We start from the raw sequence: 22,951 nt of genomic DNA on the forward strand, positions 1-22,951 counted from the left end.
TCGGAACACAGTTTAAGATATTTTAGATTTAGTCCGAGAGTTTTCTGTCCCTCCATTGAAAATCTATGTACGGTATATTGTCCTTGTCCAGAAAGGCAATAAAGACATCATCAAAGTAGTCCACGTGACCTCAGTGGGTTAGTTAGAATTTTTTGAAGCATCGAAAATACAATTTGTTCCAAAAATAACAAAAACGATGACTTTATTCAGCATTTTATTCTCTTCCGGTTCTGTTGTCAATCCGCGTTCACAAGGCCAGTGACGCTGCTGACGTAAGACGCTGCTGACGTGTTATCTGGTGCGTCCGTGTATTCGGGTTCAAATAAATATGTCTGGTTAAAAGAAAATGCAAGTCTTCTCCCGTGTCGAAATCCTTAGACATGTTTGCAAAGATTGTTTTGTTTACAGCGTGCGTCTCCCTCAGACTGTAAACGAAGCTCGGGCGCACCAGATAACACGTCAGCTCGTCTTACGTCAGCGGACTCATGAAATCGGATTGACAACAGAACCGGAAGTGAATACAATGCTGAGTAAAGTCGTCGTTTTTGTTATTTTTGGAAAAAAAATGTATTTTCGATGCTTCAAAAAATTCTAACTAACCCACTGAGGTCACATGGACTACTTTGATGATGTCTTTATTGCCTTTCAGGACAAGGACAGTATACCGAACATAGATTTTCAATGGAGGGACAAAAAGCTCTCGGACTGAATCTAAAATATCTTAAACTGTGTTCTGAAGATGAACGGAGGTCTTACGGGCTTGGAACGACATGAGGGTGAGTCTTTAATGACATAACTTTCCTTTTTGGGTGAACTAACCCTTTAAGCTGGACTGTGACGATATTTTCTTCTAGAAATAAAGTTTGTTGCATTATTTTCCTGTTTTCTCTGCAAAGGTGCTTTGAAACAATCTTTATTGTAAAAAGCGCTATAAAATAAATGTGACTTGACTTGACCATTTGAGAACCACTTCTCTATATTTTATCACACTAGCAATAACTTACATTATTTTAAATGAATGAACATATAAAAAGTTTCATTTCCTTCATTATTTGTGTGTGAAACAATGAACAATTGTTTGTTGATATTTAAAATAGTACAATAGCCCTCAGTGTGGTTCATATTGTCAATATGTCAGTGCATTTTAATGTCAAAGCATGTTCACGTAAACTCGTATGATAACACATTCTCACCCGTGTGTTTGTTGTAGTTGTGAAAGTACTCACCACTGAATGATGTGATGGTCTCGGGCAGGACTCAGTTAGCACTCGGAGCAGGCCGTCAGGCTTGTACGAATAGTGTTCTACCAGCTATAATACATTGCACATCGATGTCAAATTCTGGGCATCATCACTGTCTCATTGTTTCAGCATATCGTTACAGTACATTGTTTATGATAAATGATGGATAAAACTGTCGTCTATCTAACGCCAAGTGTACTTTCCTTTCATGTTTTGCTCCTTCACATGCTCTCGATCAGCACACATTTGAAACGCTACACAGTAACGTAGTGTTGTGACGCATCACCAATATCAAGAAATTTCTATATTAAAATACATTTTTAATGCACACCCACCTCATTCGAACTCTTCTAATCACAAAGTGATAGATGTTTGTCAAGGCTAGTTAATGACCTTTCTGTAGCTTTACCTTTGCTAGGGCTTTGGTGCAGTGCATCATGCACAGCCACGCAACCATTCACCCCCAACCAGGAAATCTAAATATAACACGTCATTTGCCCTGTTGGTCACCATATTCAAGACAATTGTCTACCTCTACAAGACTAGCTTCCTCTTTATTCTGATGGTCCACTTTAGACATTATACTGACTATAAGTAACTTTGCAACTACATGTCAACTTAACCTACCAACACCTAACCTTACAGTCTACTAATACTCTAATGAGAGTTAGTTGACATGTTAGAGAAGTTAAAGTTACTTATGTTTACTTGTAACTTTTCAATTACATGCCAACTAACTCTCATTAATGTATTAGTATTAGTCTGCTTATTATCTGTGAACAGATTTATTGTGATGCTTTTGTGAACACTATTTATACTGACAGTAAGTAACTTTGCAACTACATGTCAACCTAATCTACTAAACCTAACTATCTACTAATACTCTAATGTATTAGTTAGTTGACATGTAGTTATACTAAATTACTTATAGTTAGTATAATGTCTAAAGTGGACCATCAAAATAAAGTGTCAGCCAAGATGGTTTTATGACAGATAGTAATAGCATATGCAATAGACAAGCCTGAACATAAATAAATGACTGTTTGCTAATTATCCGAGATCATTATTTTCTGCACATACTGTATAGACTTCACCCGCTCTGAAGTCATAAGCAGGTTTGATGTGTCTCTAGACAGGTTTTAATTACCTGCCAAAGTGTGTCGAACTTCTTCCCATCAGGAATGGAGAGTTTGCCAGCCTTGTCCTTATCAATGCGATAGTGCATGACCTGGTTATTATGCAGGAAACACAGAGCATAGGACACGTTTCTGCCATCGCTTTCTCTCTGTCTAATTCTGTCAGGAGGAGAGAAAATGATACAGTATATGTTAAGCAGAAGAAGACAGCTCTTGCAAAAGGACCTCTGGTTATACACAGATCAACACTAGATGGAGCTGTAGATGTTTTAAACACAGATTCGCTATTCAGATTTAGAATGCAGTGGATGTAGCTAAACTAATAAATGTTTAATCAAAGTGGAAATATAAAAATAAGCAATAACACATTTTGATTACTTTTTTAGCTTTAGTAAAAACTAGAAAGTTGAAAGCTTATGACAAAGTCCTCACCATGATAAAAGATATTTGTTTTGTAAATAAACATTCTTCTTTTTCCATGTTTCTGTAGACTGCATTGCACACACACACACACACACACGCGCATGTTTTAAGATGGTAGCCAGTGATCTATGTAAAGCAGGTGGAGACTGTACACTGCCTCTCTACCCCCACCCAGCCCTTCTCTTGTTTTCCGCCTCCACACACACACACACACTGCGTGTTCTTCGGTCACTTCAGGAAGTCCTCTCGAACAGTGTCACAGCGGAAACCACATGCTGCCTCTTCTCTGCCTCGCTTCTTTCACTTCAGAGCAGTGGTGCTACAGTCCAAACCCGGCTTAGTTTATACAGCCACACATTCAGTCATCAGTTTAATCTATGTCTAAGTTATTTCTTTGCAATAGTTTTGGGATTTCAATTGCAAGGTTTGTGACTAACTCAAAATGTTATATAAAATTCTAATCATGATACTAAAGAAATAATTACATTAAAGCACATGAAAACAGTCATAATTGACTTTAATTTAATGGAAACGCTACATTATTTAGATTCATGTAATGCACGCAACATTAAAATTAAACGCAGCCAGTTAATTGAACAAAAACAGTTACATACTTTTAAGCACTTGGTTTATGTTATATACAATACCATTTAAAAGTTTGGGGAATTTTCAGCATCATTACTCCAGTCTTCAGTGTCACATGATCCTTCAGAAATCATTCTAATATGATGATTTGGTGCTCAAGAAACATTTCTGATTATTCTCATTGTTGAAAACAGTTGTGCTGCTTCATATTAGTGTGGAAAATGTGATGTTTTTTCAGGATTCTTTGATGAATAGAGAGTTCAAAAGAACAGCATTTATTTGAAAAATTATTTTGTAGCAATGTAAAAGTCTTTACCATCGTTTTTGATCAAGTGAATGGATCCTTGGTTCATAAAATTATTTAAAAAAAATAGTTTTAAATCCTGCTAAAACTAAAGTTTTGAACTGTAGAGTAGATCTAGATTATAGCCTGTAGCTAATATGTAGAAGATGTGATGAAATCCAAGATCATTTCTCATTTTTCTTGATCTTGGATAAGTCATGTGAACTTATCCAAGTATAGTAGAACTTACAGGAATTTTCCGTTGACGTGTGAGCTCCTGCGCAGGCGCAGCTCCGAGTCCTCGCGGTCGATCTTGCCGTGGAACCAGGGCATCTTCTCATGCGCTGTTGTGGAGATGAGCTTCTCCAGCTGAGGTCTCTGGCTGATGATGGCCTGCTCCAGAGCCGAACCCTGACACACAACACACAAAACACAACACAACTAACTAACTGCTTCTTTTATATCACATAATGTGCATTTACGCTTACTTTTTAAAGGGGTTCTCAGATACAAAATTCACTTTTATATGGTGTTCGCATATAAATGTGTCTTTGCAGTATGTGGACACAACCATACAATTAGGAAAATCCATTCACTCTTTTTTTAATCCTCAAAAGCCTAAACACTCAATAATCAAGCCGTTTGGATTTTCTGAGAAATATGATGTCATATTGCTCATGCTCCGCCCACGACCACTGACGGACTGTCCCGTATTAGCATATTTACGCCCCCGACCACAGACGGACTGTCCCGTATTAGCATATTTACGCCCTCGACCACTGATGGATTGTCCCGTATTAGCATATTTACACGCTCGACCACTGACGGACTGTCCCATATTAGCATATTTACACCCTCGATCACTGGTGGACTGTCCCGTATTAGCATATTTCCTCCCTCAGCCATTTGAATACTTTCTGCCGAGCTCTTGAAGCCCCGCCCCCTGTGCCAGGAGCAGCAACTCATTTGTATTTAAAGGTACATACACGAAACAACGCATTTTTTCCAATAGAATCTGTCTGCAGCCTGCAAGACTTGAAGTTATGCCCCTTCAATTTACGCAACACTTCAAGTTGCTCACCGTTTTTTCTTTTTTTGAAAGCAGCGCTGCACAGACCGATCGGTGTATGGTAAATGGTAAATGGACTGCATTTATATAGCGCTTTCACAGACCCAATGGCCACCAAAGCGCTTTACATATATGCCTCTCATTCACCCATTCACTCACTCATTCATACACCGACGGCGGTGTCAGCCATGCAAGGCGCCACTCAGCTCGTCGGGAGCAGCTGGGGTTAGGTGTCTTGCTCATGGACACCTCGATCAGGTGGTCAGGTGGAACCGGGGATAGAACCACCAACCTTTCGGTTTGTAGACAACCTACATGAACCACTGAGCCACTGTCGCCCAACGATGATATCAAAGTACCGCCAGAGTGATTAGAGTGAACAGACAGTTCTGTATACTTATGAATCGCTCTCGCACGAGTTTAACAAACTGAACATACTAGAGTTGATTAAACTGACTCTTAGCTGTTCAAGAACCGAAATGCTTGTTTTGGTATACAGTAAAGCAAGCTGCAAGCTGCAATCTGCATTAGTGCCGGGGTAGCCTACTGATAATGTATTGCAAGAAACCATATTGCAATGTATTGTTTTATGAATTATTTGTCCCACCTCAACTAAAGTGTGGAGCAAGCACTAATATATCCTTTTGGAATTGGGCTTTATTTCTTCTTCTTTTTTTCATAAATAATTTTAAACATCTTTTGATGTCTTATTGTATGCCTGATTTGCTGATGATTAAAAATTTGACTGATATCAACAGCAATAATGAACAGTTAAATGCACCGCTGACAAACAAATCTTATGACACTTTTGAGAAAAATGAACAACAAGCACACCCATAACAAAATCTTTTAATTGAAAGGCAACACAATGAGGGTTAAAGGACAAATGAGGAATTGTCACTCAAAAGCACCACAGCTGCACAAAAAATAACGAGGAAACAGTCGTAAACTGGTATAGAAAACAATAAATTAGGCGACATCTATGCATTTACATCTATTAGGTGACATCTTACCCGTGCATTTACATTTGAATAATGGCACGTGACCACTCCAGGGCGATCTACTAATGTATTGTGTTGCTGCATCTGTGGGTCACTCAGCGAGACAGATTGACAAGCTCAAAGCTCAAAACGCTTGCTCTGCCCTTGCCACGATGTAAAAAGCGGCAATAAGACTTGTATATTTCGATTTACACGGTTATCTCGGGAAAATATTCTTACCGTTGTCTCGAGCTGGCATCATGCAGACAACATCTCGTTTTGAGTCTGACATATCGTGTGGTTCTGTGTGATTTGGACAACTTCAAGTTACGCCCACTTTCTGTTAAGGCCACTGCACGAAACTCGAGTCCGAAATTCGCATCCGAAATTTTTTGCACGTAAAAAAAAAAAATCGACCTCCGTTATGCCAATCACGCTTGCACACTGCCTCCAAAACTTTCGTCCGTCATAAAAAAATTCGGATCAGGTTTGATTTTCTGTGTTTATCGCATCCGTAGCAAGCAGTTTGAATGGTTCAATTCAGAGCCACCGAATCACGAATACAAAAAAACACATACGAAAATATCGCACTCAGTGTGCAAGGGCCTTTACGCCGCCTTCACACTGGCATTTGAAATCAGCTTCGATACGGCTCCGAAACGACCGGAAGTCATTCATTTCCTATGGACATTCGCAGACCGCATGTGAATGTGTCTCAAACGGGTCCGAACGAGTGCGGTGCGAAGAAAATCGTGTCAAGCCGCCTTTCCACTGACACGACATTCGCATACGATTGTCGCATTTCGCCCCCTAGTGTTAGTCGAACGGAACTTTGAAATTGGTCGTGAAGCAACCGTTACCCTCGGTTATTCATGGTAAAATGAATGATTTTAATTAATGTAATGCATGCATGAATATATCCACACCAAACAGATGACCCTCAATACATCTAAAATAAAAACATAGTAGATTTTATAGCGCTTATCAATATTAATATTGATTTAATAATTGATTTAATAATTAAAAACATATTTTTTTCTTCCATGATTATTAATAACCGACATTTTACATAAATAGCGTTTACAGAATAACATAAAAGAGTTAAAATATTGGTAATTCTAGCCTCGCGCTCATAGTTTTGAGTATAATAGGCCTACGTCACATCCGGTTTACCGGTCGCATACGGTCTAGCCGCAGAAGTTCAGATATTTCAACGGATCCAAAGCTCAAATCGGATCCGAAATTTCCGCATACACATATGATCGGAACTCCCCGCAGCTCCCGTACGACTCTCCATTGGAAATTAATGACTTCCGGTCCGACGGCTGTCGTGTGCAGTGGAAATCAGCTCTGTAATACCCAATACGCCCCCAGCGGACGTCGTACTACACCGTTGAAAAGCGTCGGAAGCGAGTAGAACAAAAATGGCTTAAAAAGATTAGAAAGATTGATTCGGTCAGTGTCAGAATGTACAATTCTGTATGATCTCTCTGATGAGGGTTATAGAGACATAAATAGAATTATACATACAAGAAATATACAATTATATTATTACATCAATTTAATTATAGCCTACATTTTAATTGTATTAACTGCCATAATAATGTTAGAAAATCATGAAAATAAAAAATGACATGACAACTTATCATCATAAAATCATTATTTATTTTATTAAAAGTTAAGAATTCAGGTTTGTTTATCAGATAGCAACACAACTTCGGCTGGAATTGTCAGATAGGAACAGTCCGTAGCCTTTCGCAAGAGTTTAATTTTTTGAATGCATCCGGTGACCAACTGACACGATTTTCTTCGCACCGCACTCATTCGGACCCGTTTCAGACCCATTCGCATGCGGTCTGCGAATCTCCATAGGAAATGAATGACTTCAGGTCTTTTCGGAGCCGAATCGGAGCCATAGACAGTAAGAGAAATTGACACAGCGACCCCCTTGATTTCAGCGGCGAAAAACTGAAGCCCTTTTAGAGCACTCACTTCCAGATGGCTGAGCGACTGCGCAGGCTCAAACTGAGCTTGACGACAGTCTGACAGTTGTAAATCTTCTAGTAGCTGTGCCAAGACAAATCTGAATCACCTAATTCCTCAAAAACATTGATGAAATATTTTGTCCTGTTGCTTTTATGGACTCTCTATCTATGGGCTTCTCCCTTGACTTTATACCTCTATGTCCCCCCGATTGCCTCATAGACAGTAAAAGATTGCCTGCGAGCTTCTCCTCCAGTCTATACGGTAATTTCTCTATTGTGCGACAGAAAGTCACGTGGTTATGACGCAATCGTTAGCCTATTTTTACAAAAACGGCTTCTACGGGGCCATAACATAAGATACAAAGTAATGGAGCCTTTTATACATTGTCATGTTTCTTTAGAAATAAATAATGGACAAATTAAGTCTTTGGACGCCTCAGATGTAAAGTTATTCGCTCTCAAATTGACGCCAAAATGAATGGGAGTCAATGGAATGCTAACAGCAGGTGATGGTCTGCTACAATGGCGAGCAATGATTAAACCCCTGTGAAGCTTCAGTTTCCGGCTGATGGATTACTCCTTTGATCGGAGCTGATTTCAACTGCAAGTGTGAAGTTAGTTGGTCATCCGGATGCGTTTAAAAAATTTAACTCTTGCGAAAGGCTACGGACGGTTCCTATCCGACAATTCCTGTGGAAGTTAGCGTTGCTATCGTACTGATGAACAAACCTGGATTCTTAACTTTTAATAAAATAAATAATGATTTTCTAATGATAAGTTGTCATGTCATTTTTTTATTTTCATGATTTTCTAACGTTATTAGGGCAGTTAATACAATTAAAATGTAGGCTATAATTAAATTGATGTAATAATATAATTGTATAATTCTTGTATGTATAATTCTATTTATGTCTCTATAACCCTCATCAGAGAGATCATACAGAATTGTACATTCTGACACTGACAGAATCAACCTTACTAATCTCCGCCATTTTTGTTCTACTCGCTTCCAACGCTTTTCAACGGTGTAGTACGACGTCCGCTGGGGGCGTATTGCGTATTACGGAGCTGAATTCAACTGCCAGTGTGAAGGCGGCGTTACGCTCGTTTCACACATACTCCGTTTGCAGCGCGTATGCGGTGCATATTTTTTTACGTACCCATGTTAACAGTTTAGAGCTTTCACACTGCGCCGGCGATCCGTTCCAGGTGCGGTGCGTATACAGCAGTGCAGAGATCGTTTCCGCACCGAGTCTATTTCTGCTGTGCTGCACTGCACTGAATTAAAGTGGCAGCGCATTGTTCGCATTAAAATAGACATAGATTGACAAGAAACTGTATTAATTTCATCATATACGCATAATTACAGTTAATGTGTTCTACAGTTACTAAATTACAGGGTCAAGAAAAACAAAAAAGTATGATTATAGTCCCAAAATGCAAAGATGCAAAATGCCATCATATATGATTTTTTCCCCCTAAAAAAATACATTATATATTTTCGGGAGGGGGTGGGGGAACAATGTAAATTTTACATGTAAAACAAAGAAACACAATGATTAAAATTAATTTTCATAATGTTTCACAATGTCAAAGTTGAGGTTTGGATTTAAAATCAAAATTACTTAGCCATTTTTGATTTTGTGACACACAGAAACGTAGCATATGTGAAAGCACTATAGCGCATGCTGCTCCTGTACCGTATACCTACCGCAACACGCACCGCATACAGTGCGCACACGGAGTATGTGTGAAACGGGCGTTATGCCCCTCTCTTGCAGTCCGAAGACAGACCTATCTCGTTTCTTGTCACCCTCAAAAAGGAACAATTTTAAAATGCTGTACAATTTATCAGTGGGATATTTTGAGCTAAAACTTAACATACACACTCGGAAAACAGAGACTTATTTTACATATTGTAAAAGATGGCATTATACCACCCCTTTAATGAAAACGGATATAGTTCTAAAAATCGTTCTAAATATAAAATAATAGCAGAGAAACAACTACAACGATAACGGCACGGTGAAACAACATCGTTGCTGTAATCCCTTTCAGAACGTTTTCCCCCAACTGATGAACAATAAAAACATTGACAGCCAATCAGAATCCATCCTGCTGTAAGAGCTCAAGCATTTAAAGTCACAGGCAACAAAACTAGAGAGCGCGCTACAACGATATCGTCCGCTGGTTTGGACGATAATCTAGTTATCGTTATGTTGTTATACTTTAAACTAACACCAACCTGTAAATTCCAAGTTTGTTTGACATACTGGCGGATGAGCTGCTCTTTGAGGTCTTCAAAGGGTCCCACTTTAGGCTCAGTGCCCCGTGGCCGGTTAAAGGGCCTCTTCAGCAGGCACACGAGCCCGTCAGACTCCTGCGAGTGGTAGTCGATTACATCTATCGGGGTTCTGTGTGACTTGCCCCCTGCGATGGCGTACATGTCGTTGATCTCCCTCTCGATGGTGTAGTGGTAGAGCTGGCGGCCGTAGGACACGGAGAGCGCGTATCCGCCGAGGAAGCTGCGGCTCTGGCGGAGCAGGTACAGCCCGTCGCCCGCGCCGCCCTGACGCAGGTACTCCTCCGCCTCCTCGCGCGTGATGTTGCCGAAGAAGTACGGCAGCATCTGCACCTTGTCCACCATGACTGCGAAAAGCCGAGAGGATCGCTAATGACCTGCGAAATGAAAATGTGTAGATCATTTCTATCATATTTTTAGTGAAAGATCATTGAGGCTTCAATCACACCCAACCTTATGGATGCCATTTCATGAATTCACTTAATAAACTACTGTAGAATAGAAAACGTATGGCCTTAAATATTAAAATGTGTTGGCTACACTCATTGTCAAAAGTTGGCTACACTTTTGTTGGCTGAATTTTTTTTTACTCAACTTTGGGTCAAATATGGCAAAACCCAAACGTTGGGTTAAAAATGGAATTTAAAATTTTAAACCAATGGTTGGGTTTGTCCATATACGGACAATAAGACATTACAGACTAAATGTTGTGCCTAAAAACTGCAATTAAAAGAATCAAATACAAATATTGGACTAAATGTCACACTTTATTTTAAGGTGTCATTGTTAAACACACACAAACACACACACACACACACACACACACACACACACACACACACACACACACACACACACACACACACACACACACACACACACACACAGACACACACACATATAATTATATATTTATGTTTTGAGTAATATTAAGCAACTGTACTTACTATAGGATAGGATTAGAATTTGGTTGAGCATTAGTTGCATATAATTATGCATAATTTACTATATAATTACTAAATAATTTACTAATTTACTACTAAGTAAGTGGTACATGTAACATATGTAACAAGGACACTGTAAAATAAAATTTTCCCCTTATTTTTAGTGAAAAATTAGTGACGCTTCAATCACACACCCACGAGTAGCCTACTGCACACATTTAAATACAATCTAGAGATTTAACCATGTGACTATAATTCCAACCTTATACAGGATGCCATTTAATGATTTCACTTCATAAAATGATGTTGTAAAGAAAACGTATGGCCTTAATATTACAATTTCTAGGCTGTTATGTACTGTAGGCATAAGACATTACACACTGAATGTTGTACCTAACAACTGCATTTAGCCATTAGCGTAATACATTTTTGAAAAAAATAAAATATTGGACCAATGCAGGAATCATTCTTTTAGTGTTTTACTTTACTTTATTACACACTTATCCCTTTGATGCATTCTGTTGACTTACAAAAATCTCTCACACCGGTTAATAATGTTCTGTGTTCTGTTATCTTTAAAACTGTTATCTTTAGTGTTTCATTTTAATCTGTTTCTTATCATTTTGTGATATGATTACTTAATGTATTGTAAATATAGAGATATCAATATGAATTTTGTTTATTTCCTTGTTTATCTATGTATTTACACTACAAGTACAGGAATTGGCATAATCTGTATTACATTTCCAGGTGGAAAAACTTGAGAAAACTCAACTAAATATGAGTAAATTTCAGTCACAAATAGTCAAGACAATGGATTTACTTCAAGTCAATTTTTTTGAAAACGCATAAGTTTTAGTTGAAAATTCAAAACTTTTCACGTTTGACACTAATTGTAATCGTGACAATTAGAGTTAAAGAGAAGAAAAAAGCTTAAATGACTTATTGGGGCTATCTGTTATTAATGTTTCCCACATTTTCTACAATAATAAACTATGAAATAATTTAATGATGAATAGAATTAACCGGATCATTACAGTCTGTCAAACAGGAGATCCCATATGGTTGTTTCACCATCACCACCTTGTCCAAATCATTTAAAAAAATATATTTTTAAATGTATACGTAACCACATTTTATATATATACAAAATGAATGTAAATTATTTAAGATCAAAAAGATTTTGAGAGTTTTTCCAAACCTTTGACTGGCAGTGTATTTTATTTAATTTCCCCCCCTTTTTTAGTAAAAAATATCTTGCAATGTAAATGACACAAAGTATGTGTATGTGTGTAAATGTATGTATATTTGAAACTCTAACTTGTGTAAGAAGTTAAAAGACGAACAACATGCGCCTCTGAGAAACTAGTTCACGCAGAAAGAGGAAGCGGTCAAGTCTTTTGCAATAACATTTAGACTCTACTATAACTTAAGCCCATTGCCATGATGCGTTCAAGGGTGCTTAAAGACGACTACTGCAACTATACAAGTCAAGGTCACACAATTAAACACTTTACATGGAAATGACAGATCTCATGCTTCAAGAGAGAAATTGCCAAATGCTCATATGTGATATACCTTAAAGGAAAAACACTTAGAAAATAGTGTGGGATAATCATAATCATTATAAATAAAATGTCCATGCTAACTCATAACTAACAATTTATCTCTGCAATTTAACCCCAGGTCAATCTCCTTGCATGATATATCTTGATATGATGTTTTGACTTCTGTTTACCCGTTACATATGGTCAAAGCGAGTCAGATTACAGTCTGATCAAATGGCCTGACTAAAAATGAATGGCTGAAATACAGTACGCTGTATTAGCTTAACATTTTGCTACATTTATATTCCTTATGCTTCGGTTGGTTTTCTTTTAATTTTCCCATTATAATCCAAAATGAATGTGCCTGAAGTACAAAATGAAGCAAACTGAAAATACATCCTCTAGCCCTTTTACTACTTAAAAGCGACCTCAAACACAAGCGCTAATGCAAAACCTCAGGGTCTCGTGTTAATGCATGAAAGAGAAGCGAATCGAGTAGATGCATCAAATTCGACCACAAAAGATTCCATAAAGAAGAAGCAAGACATGGTCAGGTTATTGCAACCAAAAAGCAAAATGTAATTTTTGTAATGGAAAATTTGTTTCAGCTTTCTGAGAAAAGCAGAAAACCATAAAAGCAACAAAGCAGTAATAAAGCATTAATAGCCGCTGGTCAGATGTGTGTTTAAATGATGTCATTTGGGGATTTTATAGTTCTACAGGTCTAAGGCATTTTGGTGAGAGATCATAAAAAGTTATACTATATTATAATGCCAAAATTATATCATAATAGTACGGTGTCCTATAGTAAGATTTTATAAATGTCTTGCTTTTTGTTCTAAAGAAGAGCTGTGGACTGTATATATATATATATATATATATATGAAATTGATTTCTGACATTTTTAAAAGCTGTTTTAAATTATACAATTCTTTCATCATAAATTATAATATATAATATAATACCAATTTGGTAACATTATAAGTGAAGTGTTAAACAAAATCAGCATTTCTTAGTATTTGTTATAAGTTTGTCATAACATCTTTGTTGTACAAGTTTCAAAAACCTATACATTTCTAATTATTTCCAGGCTAGAAATATATTTTAAATAGCAACATTTACATTGTAGTCTCCCATTTAGACGTTTGGACCTTAGTGTATGATTTTTTTTTGCTTTTGCCAACATGCAAATGTTCCAGATTTTTGGAATTAATCATTAATAAATTATTGCTGAATGTTTAACACATCCATAAAATAAGTTTGTAACTTACTAAATCATTAAAAACAAATAATTGCCTTCTTTAAGAGAATTGAGTCCACAATTAGAGAAACATCTGATATTTCTGAGAAGCTTTGCTTTTAAATTTACTTCAAAGTAATAATGACAGATCAGTTATTGCCACAACAAAGTGCTGTCGCAGATATTACACAGATCATTTAAAACGTTTCTTTTCCCTTTTATTTTCATTGTACCATAAATAAATGAAGATATAGAAAAGTATAATATTTATGTATATGATGATTATTTACAATTGTATAATATAAAAATGCTTATGAAATATCCGAGGAGAAATCATGTAAAAATGTAATTAAAAGTATTTCAGGTTTTTTTTTGTCTCACGTCAATAATTTAGGCAACTTAATTCACTTCGCTTTATAAATTCATTCAATTTAACATCATACTTGAGTACAAAATCTGACGTATACATAAAACATTCATTTAGAGAATTAGACATATTCTTACCTTACAAAATGTGTTGAACTCCCCTCACTTTGGACAAGGACTACATAGCATGTTCAAATTGCTGTCTAACTGAACAGGATGTGGTATGACCAAAACTCAGTGGATAGTTCAAAAAAAGCTGTCGATTCAGGAGCACTTACTTCTTTGAGAGACTATGAGCGTACACTGATGTTCTGAAACACATTGCTTTTTCACATTTGTGTTGCTGTTATTGAACCAACACAAACCTTTTTACTTCAGTAAATGGAACTATTTGTAGACTTCCTCATTTTGAGAAACTTCTGCCTACTTCCTTCGCTATATATATATATATTTTTTTTTTTTTCTTTTTCTTTTTTTTAATCTTTAACTTCCTCCTCTCTCTCAGAATGAAAACACATATTATCAGATATGTAGTCCAGGAGCAGCCATCAGCATTGCTCAATTTTTTAATTTCCTATAGTTTGCATTGAACAAACATCACATTGTACAGTTTGTAAAATTCCAGATCTACTACAGTCCTGTTCCCCATGTACATACTATGTACTTATTATACTAATTACAATCATTGTGTAATAACTAGGTACTAACGCTGAACCTAACCTTAACCCATGTAGTTACCTTATTACCTTTCTTAAGTACACTGTAAGTGCATGTACTGTAAAATAAAGTGCCACCAAAAAATTATTTCAAAATCAAATCACATGGTTTGTATGGTCCCAATTTAGGTGTCTTAAACTACTATTACATTTAAATCAATAATTTGATTGTGAACAAACATGTTTCTACATTGTACTTATGTATTCATCAGAATAGACCAACTTCTAATTTGTACATCCATTGAGTTAATACTATAATATAATAACAACTAAGCAATGCTTTTCTTAACAATTTATAATGATGAAATGGTGGCACTTTATTTTACAGTCATGTTCCCCATGTACTTATTATAGTAGTTGCAATAATTGTGTAATAACTAGGTCCTAACCCTGTCCCTAACCCATGTAGTTACCTTATTTTACTTTCTTAGGTACACGTTTTCCATGTAGTTACCTTATATTACTTTCTTAGGTACACGTTTTCAAATGTAGTTACCTTATATTATTTTCTTAGGTACACGTACAGTAAGTGCAAGCACTGTAAAATAAAATGCAAGCGATTAAATAAATAACTGGTGGAAAATGCAAGCCACAACTGTTGTACAAAAAATTAAAACCTGTAAAATATAGCATGAAACATGAAGTGGCTGTATATTAATCTGTAAGAGCAGATGTGTTATGCGGTTCATTGAGCTGAACCCAGCTGTGATGACAACTGTACAAATTTACATTGCCTCCTTTGTTTACTTTAGTTCTGAGTGTTCTGAGTTACACCTGTTTGCCTCTCAGTCCGTGATTATATAAAATTGTGATCATCTTAATAAACATAATAAATGCTAAAATATTACATCTTATGTTGCAAATGCCAACACAGAGGATTGTTTGATTGCAGCAACAGAGAGAAATAGCACACAGCTTCAAGAACAACCATCTGAGAATTTCGCAACTGACTGACATTTAAACCCTGAGTCGCATTTTAAGCTTCAGAATTGCATTTTAAAGCAGGGCTTGAAGCTCTGCACTCTTGGAGTGAAACTATTTGTGGTGTGAAATTTGGAGTGAAATAATTTCTTCAAAACTCACTGCATTCTATTTAAATATTTTTCAGGTACAGCATATCATGATTGTGGGGACCCTGCAAATGGTGGCCGCCGTTGATTTGGGATTCTGGACATGCACTCGAGGTCAAAATTAATTCCTTTTTTTCTTTCACATCCAGTACTCTTGTGCCTGTAGTATATTTTTAGAGATTGCGGTGAGTTTTGAAGAAATCTAACTTGTTTTGTGAAGTTTCATTTGTTCTCAGCAGAGGGCGGCACAATACTGAGATCAACTAGAACGCCTTCTTAGCAACCACATCTGTTGCTGTGGTTAGCAGTCCTTTATTTTCATAAACTGATCTAAGTTGATATTATCAGACCCACGTGTACTGTATCTCTGAATTCAGTCTTTTATCATTTTAATGTTTGTAATCTCCAATGCAAATATGATTATGAAAGATTTTATGCACGCTTACTCTCATTAGAGTATTAGTAGACCGTCTGCTTAATATATGAGTACACTTTATTGTGATGCTCCCCAACAGACATTATACTGACTATACTAAGTAACTTTTCAACTACATGTCAACTTACTCTACCAACACCTGACCTGACAGTCTCTAATGAGAGTTAGTTGACAAGTTACTTATAGTCAGTAGAATGTCTAAATCAATCCATTCAATCCATTTATTTATAGAGCACATTTAAAACACAACCGAAGTTAACCATATAAGCACCAAAGTGCTTTTCAAGGAATCAAAGAAACACAGATATAAAATTACTATACATAATTAAAATCTAACAAGACTAAAAGGCACTCAATAATAATAACAAGAAAACAGGAAAACAGACTACAGAGTATTAAAAGCCAGGGAGAATAGATGAGTCTTGAGTTGAGATTTAAAAGTACCAATAGATGGAGCTTGCCTAATCAAGGACAAAGGATTATGGGTTTAAGGATTAAAGTAGACCATCAAATTAAAGTGTAACCCAACACAACTGTATTGAATCAACACTTTTCACAGTGTCTGGTTTGTGTTTCCCTGGGTGTCCACTAGAGATCTCTTCCCCACATCGTCACCCACTCATCATGAACTGCAATTCCCATAATCCTTTGTCTGCACTCATCATCTGATCATTGCACACAGCTGTTTCCCATCATCCTGTTAGTTCTGTGTGTGTAAATACCCTGTCTGTTTCTGTGTTCATTGTGGATTCCTTGTTTTCTGTCGTGTTGCACTTCCCTGTTCCACTTTGTTTTGTTTCTTGTTTATTGGACTGTTTGTATGGATTTTGACCCTTGCCTGGCTGACTACGAATATGGATTACCCTATAATACAACTCCACTTGGATCTACCTTTTGCGTGCAATCCGTGACAACACTAAATTGACTTGATCTGAATAATGACACTATTGTCTTCTGTAGAGCTGCTGAATTTGAAATGGTCTAATATTTGATGACTTTATCACTGTGAAGCTGCTTTGAAACAATCTGTATTGTAAAGCACTGTATAAATAAAGGTGATGACATGAAAAGCATCTTTTTGTTTTAAAAACATCTTATTGCAGGAAACTTTTCAATAATTGATTTAGACTTCAAGCCTCCATTGTCCACAACAATATTTGAAGGCCCCCACTTACAGTTTCCACTGATAAAATATTTCATAGCTTGGTGGCATAACTAGAAAGATGTATATTCATTATAAAAATAACCAAATAATAAGAAATATTTCGATTTTTAGGTGTTCTAGCTTATTTCAAGCTTGTTTGGTCTTTTAAGTTCCCTTTCAGTCGAGAATGTCAGACGTAGAAATGGGATCAAGCTAGGGAGCCAGTCGTCTTCGAGTATCTTAGAACGAGCCAATGCACATTGGCGTGCGAGATCTGCATCTCACACTCCGGCCCGCGACGGAGGTATAAATACGGAAGTAGATGCACGCACCATTTGCCTTTCGCTTCGGAGCCGAGCTTCATGTTCAGGTCGTCTGAAGAGTGTTGTTACGCAACGAGCGAGTGTGTTGGTACTTCTTCAGGAAGTCACTCCCACTGTTGGTGTTTACAGCGCGAGTGATCGCGAGCTTTCGAGCTCTAAACCGTACCCAGCACCCAGATTTCTGTTTGTGTTGTTTGTCTGGGGAGAAAGTGAGTGCTTCACTGATACAGGCCCTGTATCAGTGTTGTTGTGGTTATTCCCGTGTGCTCCGGCACTGGTGAGAGCCTAGTCACTGTCCTCCACCTCGCTGCCCCACCCCAGGTACGTCTGTGGTGCCTCTGGTCCCCCTGGCCCGGTTCGTCAAAGCCTGGAAAATGCTTCCCAACCGGTTCAGCTGGCTACTCCGTACCATCAGACTCAGCATATATGACTCAGTTCCGCCAGCATCCGCCCAAGTACAGCGGCATTCGCCACACTACGGTGTTGAGCAAATGTGCTCCCGTCATGCGCGCGGACGTCGCTGTCCTGCTGGCGAAGGACGCGATAGAATCGTGCCAGTGCAGTCTGCGGTGGTGATGGCGCAGTGGATAAGACACATGCCTTTGGTGTGAGCGACACGGGTTCGAATCCACTGTGAAACACCAATGTGTCCCTGACCAAGACACTTAACCCCTAGTTGCTCCAGAGGCGTGTGACCTCTGAAATATAGCAATTGTAAGTCGCTTTGGATAAAAGTGTCAGCTAAATGAATAAATGGAAATGTACAGCTTGTACTTCATTGTACCCAAGAAAGGTGGTGGGTTACGACCAATCTTGGACCTGCGTGTCTTGAACCGGGCCCTTCACAAGCTCCCGTTCAGGATGCTAACGCAGAGCCAGCGATCGACCTGAAGGACACATACTTTCATGTCTGCATCCTGCCGCGACACAGGCCATTCCTGCGTTTCGCGTTCGAGGGTCAGGCGTACCAGTACAAAGTCCTACCCTTCTGGCTGTCCCTGTCGCCCCGCCTTCTTTACGTAGGTCTCGGAGGCAGCCATCGCTCCCATGAGAGAGCGTGGGGTTCGCATCCTCAACTATCTCGACGACTGGTTGATACTAGCGCAGTTGTGCTAACACAGGGATTTGCTGCAGCATTTCAGGTCAACATGCTTCAGGTCAACTGGCAGAGGATCTCTTTTCTCGATATGGACTTGGTCCAACGGATGGCGCGTCTCAAAGAGGAACGTGTCCGGTCGGTGCTGAACTGCCTGAATTCAGTCAAGAGCAGAACAATGGTTCCACTGAAACTTTTTCAGAGGCTCCTGGGGCATATGGCAGCCGCAGTTACGTCGCTCGGCTTGCTTCATAGGAGACCACTTCAGCACTGGCTTCATGACCGAGTCCCGAGGTGGGCGTGGCAGAGCGGCACACTCCGTGTGACAATCACCCCGGCCTGCCACCAAACCTACAGCCCGTGGTCAGACCCTTTATCTCTCCCTGGTGGAGTGCCCCTAGAACAAGTGTCCAGGTATGCTGTGGTATCCACAGACGCCTCCAACACGAACTGGGGGGCCACGTAAAACGGGCATGCAGTAGCTGGGATCTGGACGGGGTCCCACCTGCAATGGCACATCAACCGCCTCGAGTTGTTAGTGGTACACCTTGCTTTGAGACGCCTCAAGATGACGCTGCTTAGCAAGCATGTACTGGTCCATACGGACAACCATGCGACCGTTGCATACATCAACTGTCAAGGTGGTCTACATTCCCGTCGCATGTCAGAAGTATCTGAGGTCGCTTCGTGCCACTCACATACCTGGCCTGCTCAATTGTGCCGCCGCCGAGTTCTCACGACAGATTGTGGCCTCGGGAGAATGGTGACTTAAGGTAGACTGTAATGGCGCACAGATAGATCTGTTTACCTCTCCGGACACGTCCCATTGCCAGTTGTTTTATTCCCGCACCGAGGGGACCCTTGGCCCGGATGCGCTGGACCACAGCTGGCCCCGGGGCCTCCCCAAGTATGCGTTTCCCCCAGTGAGCCTTATTGCACAGATATTGTGCAAAGTCAGGGAGGGAGAGGAGCAGGTCTTGAGCGGCCGAATCCCTTCTCTCACAGTTTCTGCAGCTCACACAGTGAAGAATGACTATATGTAGGTAAATGCAATGATTCCCAGGAAATTGCATGAACTTATGAAATGTAAACCTTCAAAGACTGGTTGGTGGAAGTGAGGTTTGCTAATACGCAGCAGATAGGCATCACTTCTCTCTCTGTCCCTGATAGAGAGCCCTGAATTGGACAATATCTGCAAAACAAAGAAGGGATGCTGGGAAACTGTGGTGGGACAGCTATAGGTTTCTTCTGGTGCTGATTGGTTGGAGGGACAGCTATAGGTTTCATCTTGTGCTGATTGGTAGGAGGGACAGCTATAGGTTTCTTGTTGTACTGATTGGTTGGAGGGACGGCTATAGGTTTCTTCTCGTGCTGATTGTTTGGAGGGACAGCTATAGGTATCTTCTGGTGCTGATTGGTTGGAGGGACAGCTATAGGTTTCTTCTCGTGCTGATTGGTTGGAGGGACGGCTGTAGGTTCTTCTCATGCTGATTGTTTGGAGGGACGACTATAGGCTTCTTCTCGTGCTGATTGGTTGGAGGGACAGCTATAGGTTTCATCTTGTGCTGATTGGTAGGAGGGACAGCTATAGGTTTCTTGTCGTACTGATTGGTTGGAGGGACGGCTATAGGTTTCTTCTCGTGCTGATTGGTTGGAGGGACAGCTATAGGTTTCTTCTCGTGCTGATTGGTTGGAGGGACGGCTGTAGGTTCTTCTCATGCTGATTGTTTGGAGGGACGACTATAGGCTTCTTCTCGTGCTGATTGGTTGGAGGGACAGCTATAGGTTTCATCTTGTGCTGATTGGTAGGAGGGACAGCTATAGGTTTCTTGTCGTACTGATTGGTTGGAGGGACGGCTATAGGTTTCTTCTCGTGCTGATTGGTTGGAGGACAATATTTGGCAGAGATGCAACTATTTGAAAATCTGAAATCTGAGGGTGCAAAAAAATCGAAACATTGAGAAAATCGCCTTTAAAGTTGTCCATTTATCTTTCCGATTGTGCTACATTCACTCACAAAAATAAATGTTTTATATATTTACAGTAGGAAATTTACAAAATATCTTCATGGAACATGATCTTTACTTAATATCCTAATGTTTTTGGCATAAAAGAAAAATCAATAATTTTGATCCATACAATGTATTGTTGGCTATTGCCACAAATACTGTATACCCGTGCGACTTGTGACCGGTTTTGTGATCCAGGGTCACATGTTATTCTCACAATGGCAGTAAATTATTTATAATTAATGGATTCCCCCTGCTACTTCTTATATATTTCTTATATACTTCTAATATTTAAAATTTTCCTTTCTAAAAAAGCCTCCTGCTCTTCCAGGTTTGTGGAATTGCTCTAGTCATGTGACTTTCACTGAAAACTGAGACAAACACAGCGTTTGATCCCTGGATTTACAGAAATCATTTCACTTTTAACAAGTGTTTTCCTAATTTTGCAACATAGGATATCTAATCAGCTCCTGACGAACACATTAATTATTTTCTGAATTATCACTCAGTGAGTCATTTAACCATGTAGCCCTTTTGTCTTTTAAACAAAATGTCCAAATACACATAATGTCACATTGTCAGTTTGTTTTGATTTCTGTTCTGTGTTAAATTAATCCGTTAATTAGTTCAGTTCTGTCTTCCTCCGCCCCCTGCCTGTTTGTTTAGTTTCTGATTGATTACTTCAGTGCTGTCTATTTAAACCCTGTGTTCTTTCTTATTCTTTGTCAGTTCTTATCGTTGCATTAAGGTAGTTGTTCTGAACTCGATTCAGCGTCATCAGGTGATAAAGAAACTACAGGGAATGTAAGTCACATCCTCTCTAATATATTGGATCCATGATTTTCTCTCTAATAGACCCCAAGTGGTTAAGGTGGACAGTGTATTATCACCAAACATTGTCCTTAATACTAGCGCCCCTCAGGGGTGCTTACTCAGCCTATTCCTTTTTATTCTCTACACAAATGACTGTCAGAGTCCATCTACAACTACTCATTATTTTAAATATGCAGATGATACAGCCATTCTTGCTCTGCTTAATGAGGACAATGACTCTTTTTTGGATTATCAACGTTCTACAGCACATTTTGGTACGTGGTGCGAGGATAACTTTCTGCACCTCAATATTTTAAAGACTAAGGAACTGGTCTTTACCACCTCAAAAACACAGATCCATGCATCTAGTGTTTTCATTGATGGATAGTGGAGAGAGTAGAGCATTTCAAATATCTGGGCATTATTTTGGATCAAAATCTTAATCTCAACCAGCACACTCTGGGTTTACAAACGCTGTCAACAAAGACTGACAGCTATTCGTAAACTTAGGCACTTGTCTGTTCAGCCACGTCTTCTTCTGCTTCTGTATCGCAGTATTATTGAGCCAGGCCTCACTTATGGGGCCATTTGTTTTTTTCATATGCTTACAGTTGCCAACAAAAACAAATTCCTAAAGATAACTAATTTAGCAAGTAAAATTATTGGTATCTCAACCCCCAATTTATCGGATAGTGTCTCGACATTCACGTTGCGAAAGGCACAAAAAATATTAAATGACTCAGAACACCCACTTTACAAATATTTTATTCTTCTGCCTTCTGGCTGTAGGTATAGGTTACCGATGTGAAGAAAGGCCAAGTTTAGTAAGAGTTTTGTTCCTGTATACGAGCTCTAAATACATAGGAAATCAGTCATTGATACGTCAAGTATGCTCTCTTGTTTCCTGTTTTTGTATGTCTATATGTTCATGTTCCTAATATGTTATGTGTGTTTGTATTATGAACGCATCTATGGTGGAAACAAATTTCCTCTCGAGGACAGATAAATTCATCATCATCATCAACTGTTCCTGTTCCTGCTCTTGAGAATCTTAAGATTTTTTTTTTGTGTAAGATCTGGATTTTGTTTAATCAAAGACTGCTGCAATTAGATTCTGTGTCCTCTATTGCTGCAACCAACACTGTTAAAAATTATTTGGTGGTGAAGTAAATACTACAGAAAAAAACATATAATTTACATGAAAAAGTTAGTTCAGACAATAATTTAAAAAACTAAGTCAATT

At 38.7% G+C, this 22,951-nt stretch overlaps 1 protein-coding gene across 4 annotated transcripts in view; it reads right to left on the reverse strand.

Annotated features, from left to right (window-relative positions):
- Window positions 1–22,951, reverse strand: part of syk (spleen tyrosine kinase) — a 38,439-nt gene that overhangs the window by 13,112 nt on the left and 2,376 nt on the right. Inside the window, exons 1-5 of one of the 4 annotated variants that reach the window (XR_013207148.1) lie at window positions 14,240–14,516; window positions 9,948–10,381; window positions 3,919–4,079; window positions 2,389–2,536; window positions 1,227–1,310 (exon numbers count right to left, since the gene is read on the reverse strand). Coding sequence is in view for 2 of the 4 variants with exons in the window: in XM_077243321.1 (XP_077099436.1) it covers window positions 1,227–1,310; window positions 2,389–2,536; window positions 3,919–4,079; window positions 9,948–10,349 (795 nt within the window). In the remaining 2 variants the exon portion in view is untranslated. Of the gene's footprint in view, window positions 1–1,226; window positions 1,311–2,388; window positions 2,537–3,918; window positions 4,080–9,947; window positions 10,382–14,239; window positions 14,517–22,951 lie in introns of those variants that run through there. The other 3 variants (XR_013207149.1, XM_077243321.1, XM_077243322.1) reach the window with 3 other exon arrangements.

The sequence above is a fragment of the Siphateles boraxobius genome, unplaced genomic scaffold (genome assembly GCF_051911475.1).
Source record: "Siphateles boraxobius isolate OS27281-9 unplaced genomic scaffold, OSU_SipBor_1 25, whole genome shotgun sequence".
Lineage (NCBI taxonomy): Eukaryota > Metazoa > Chordata > Actinopteri > Cypriniformes > Leuciscidae > Siphateles > Siphateles boraxobius.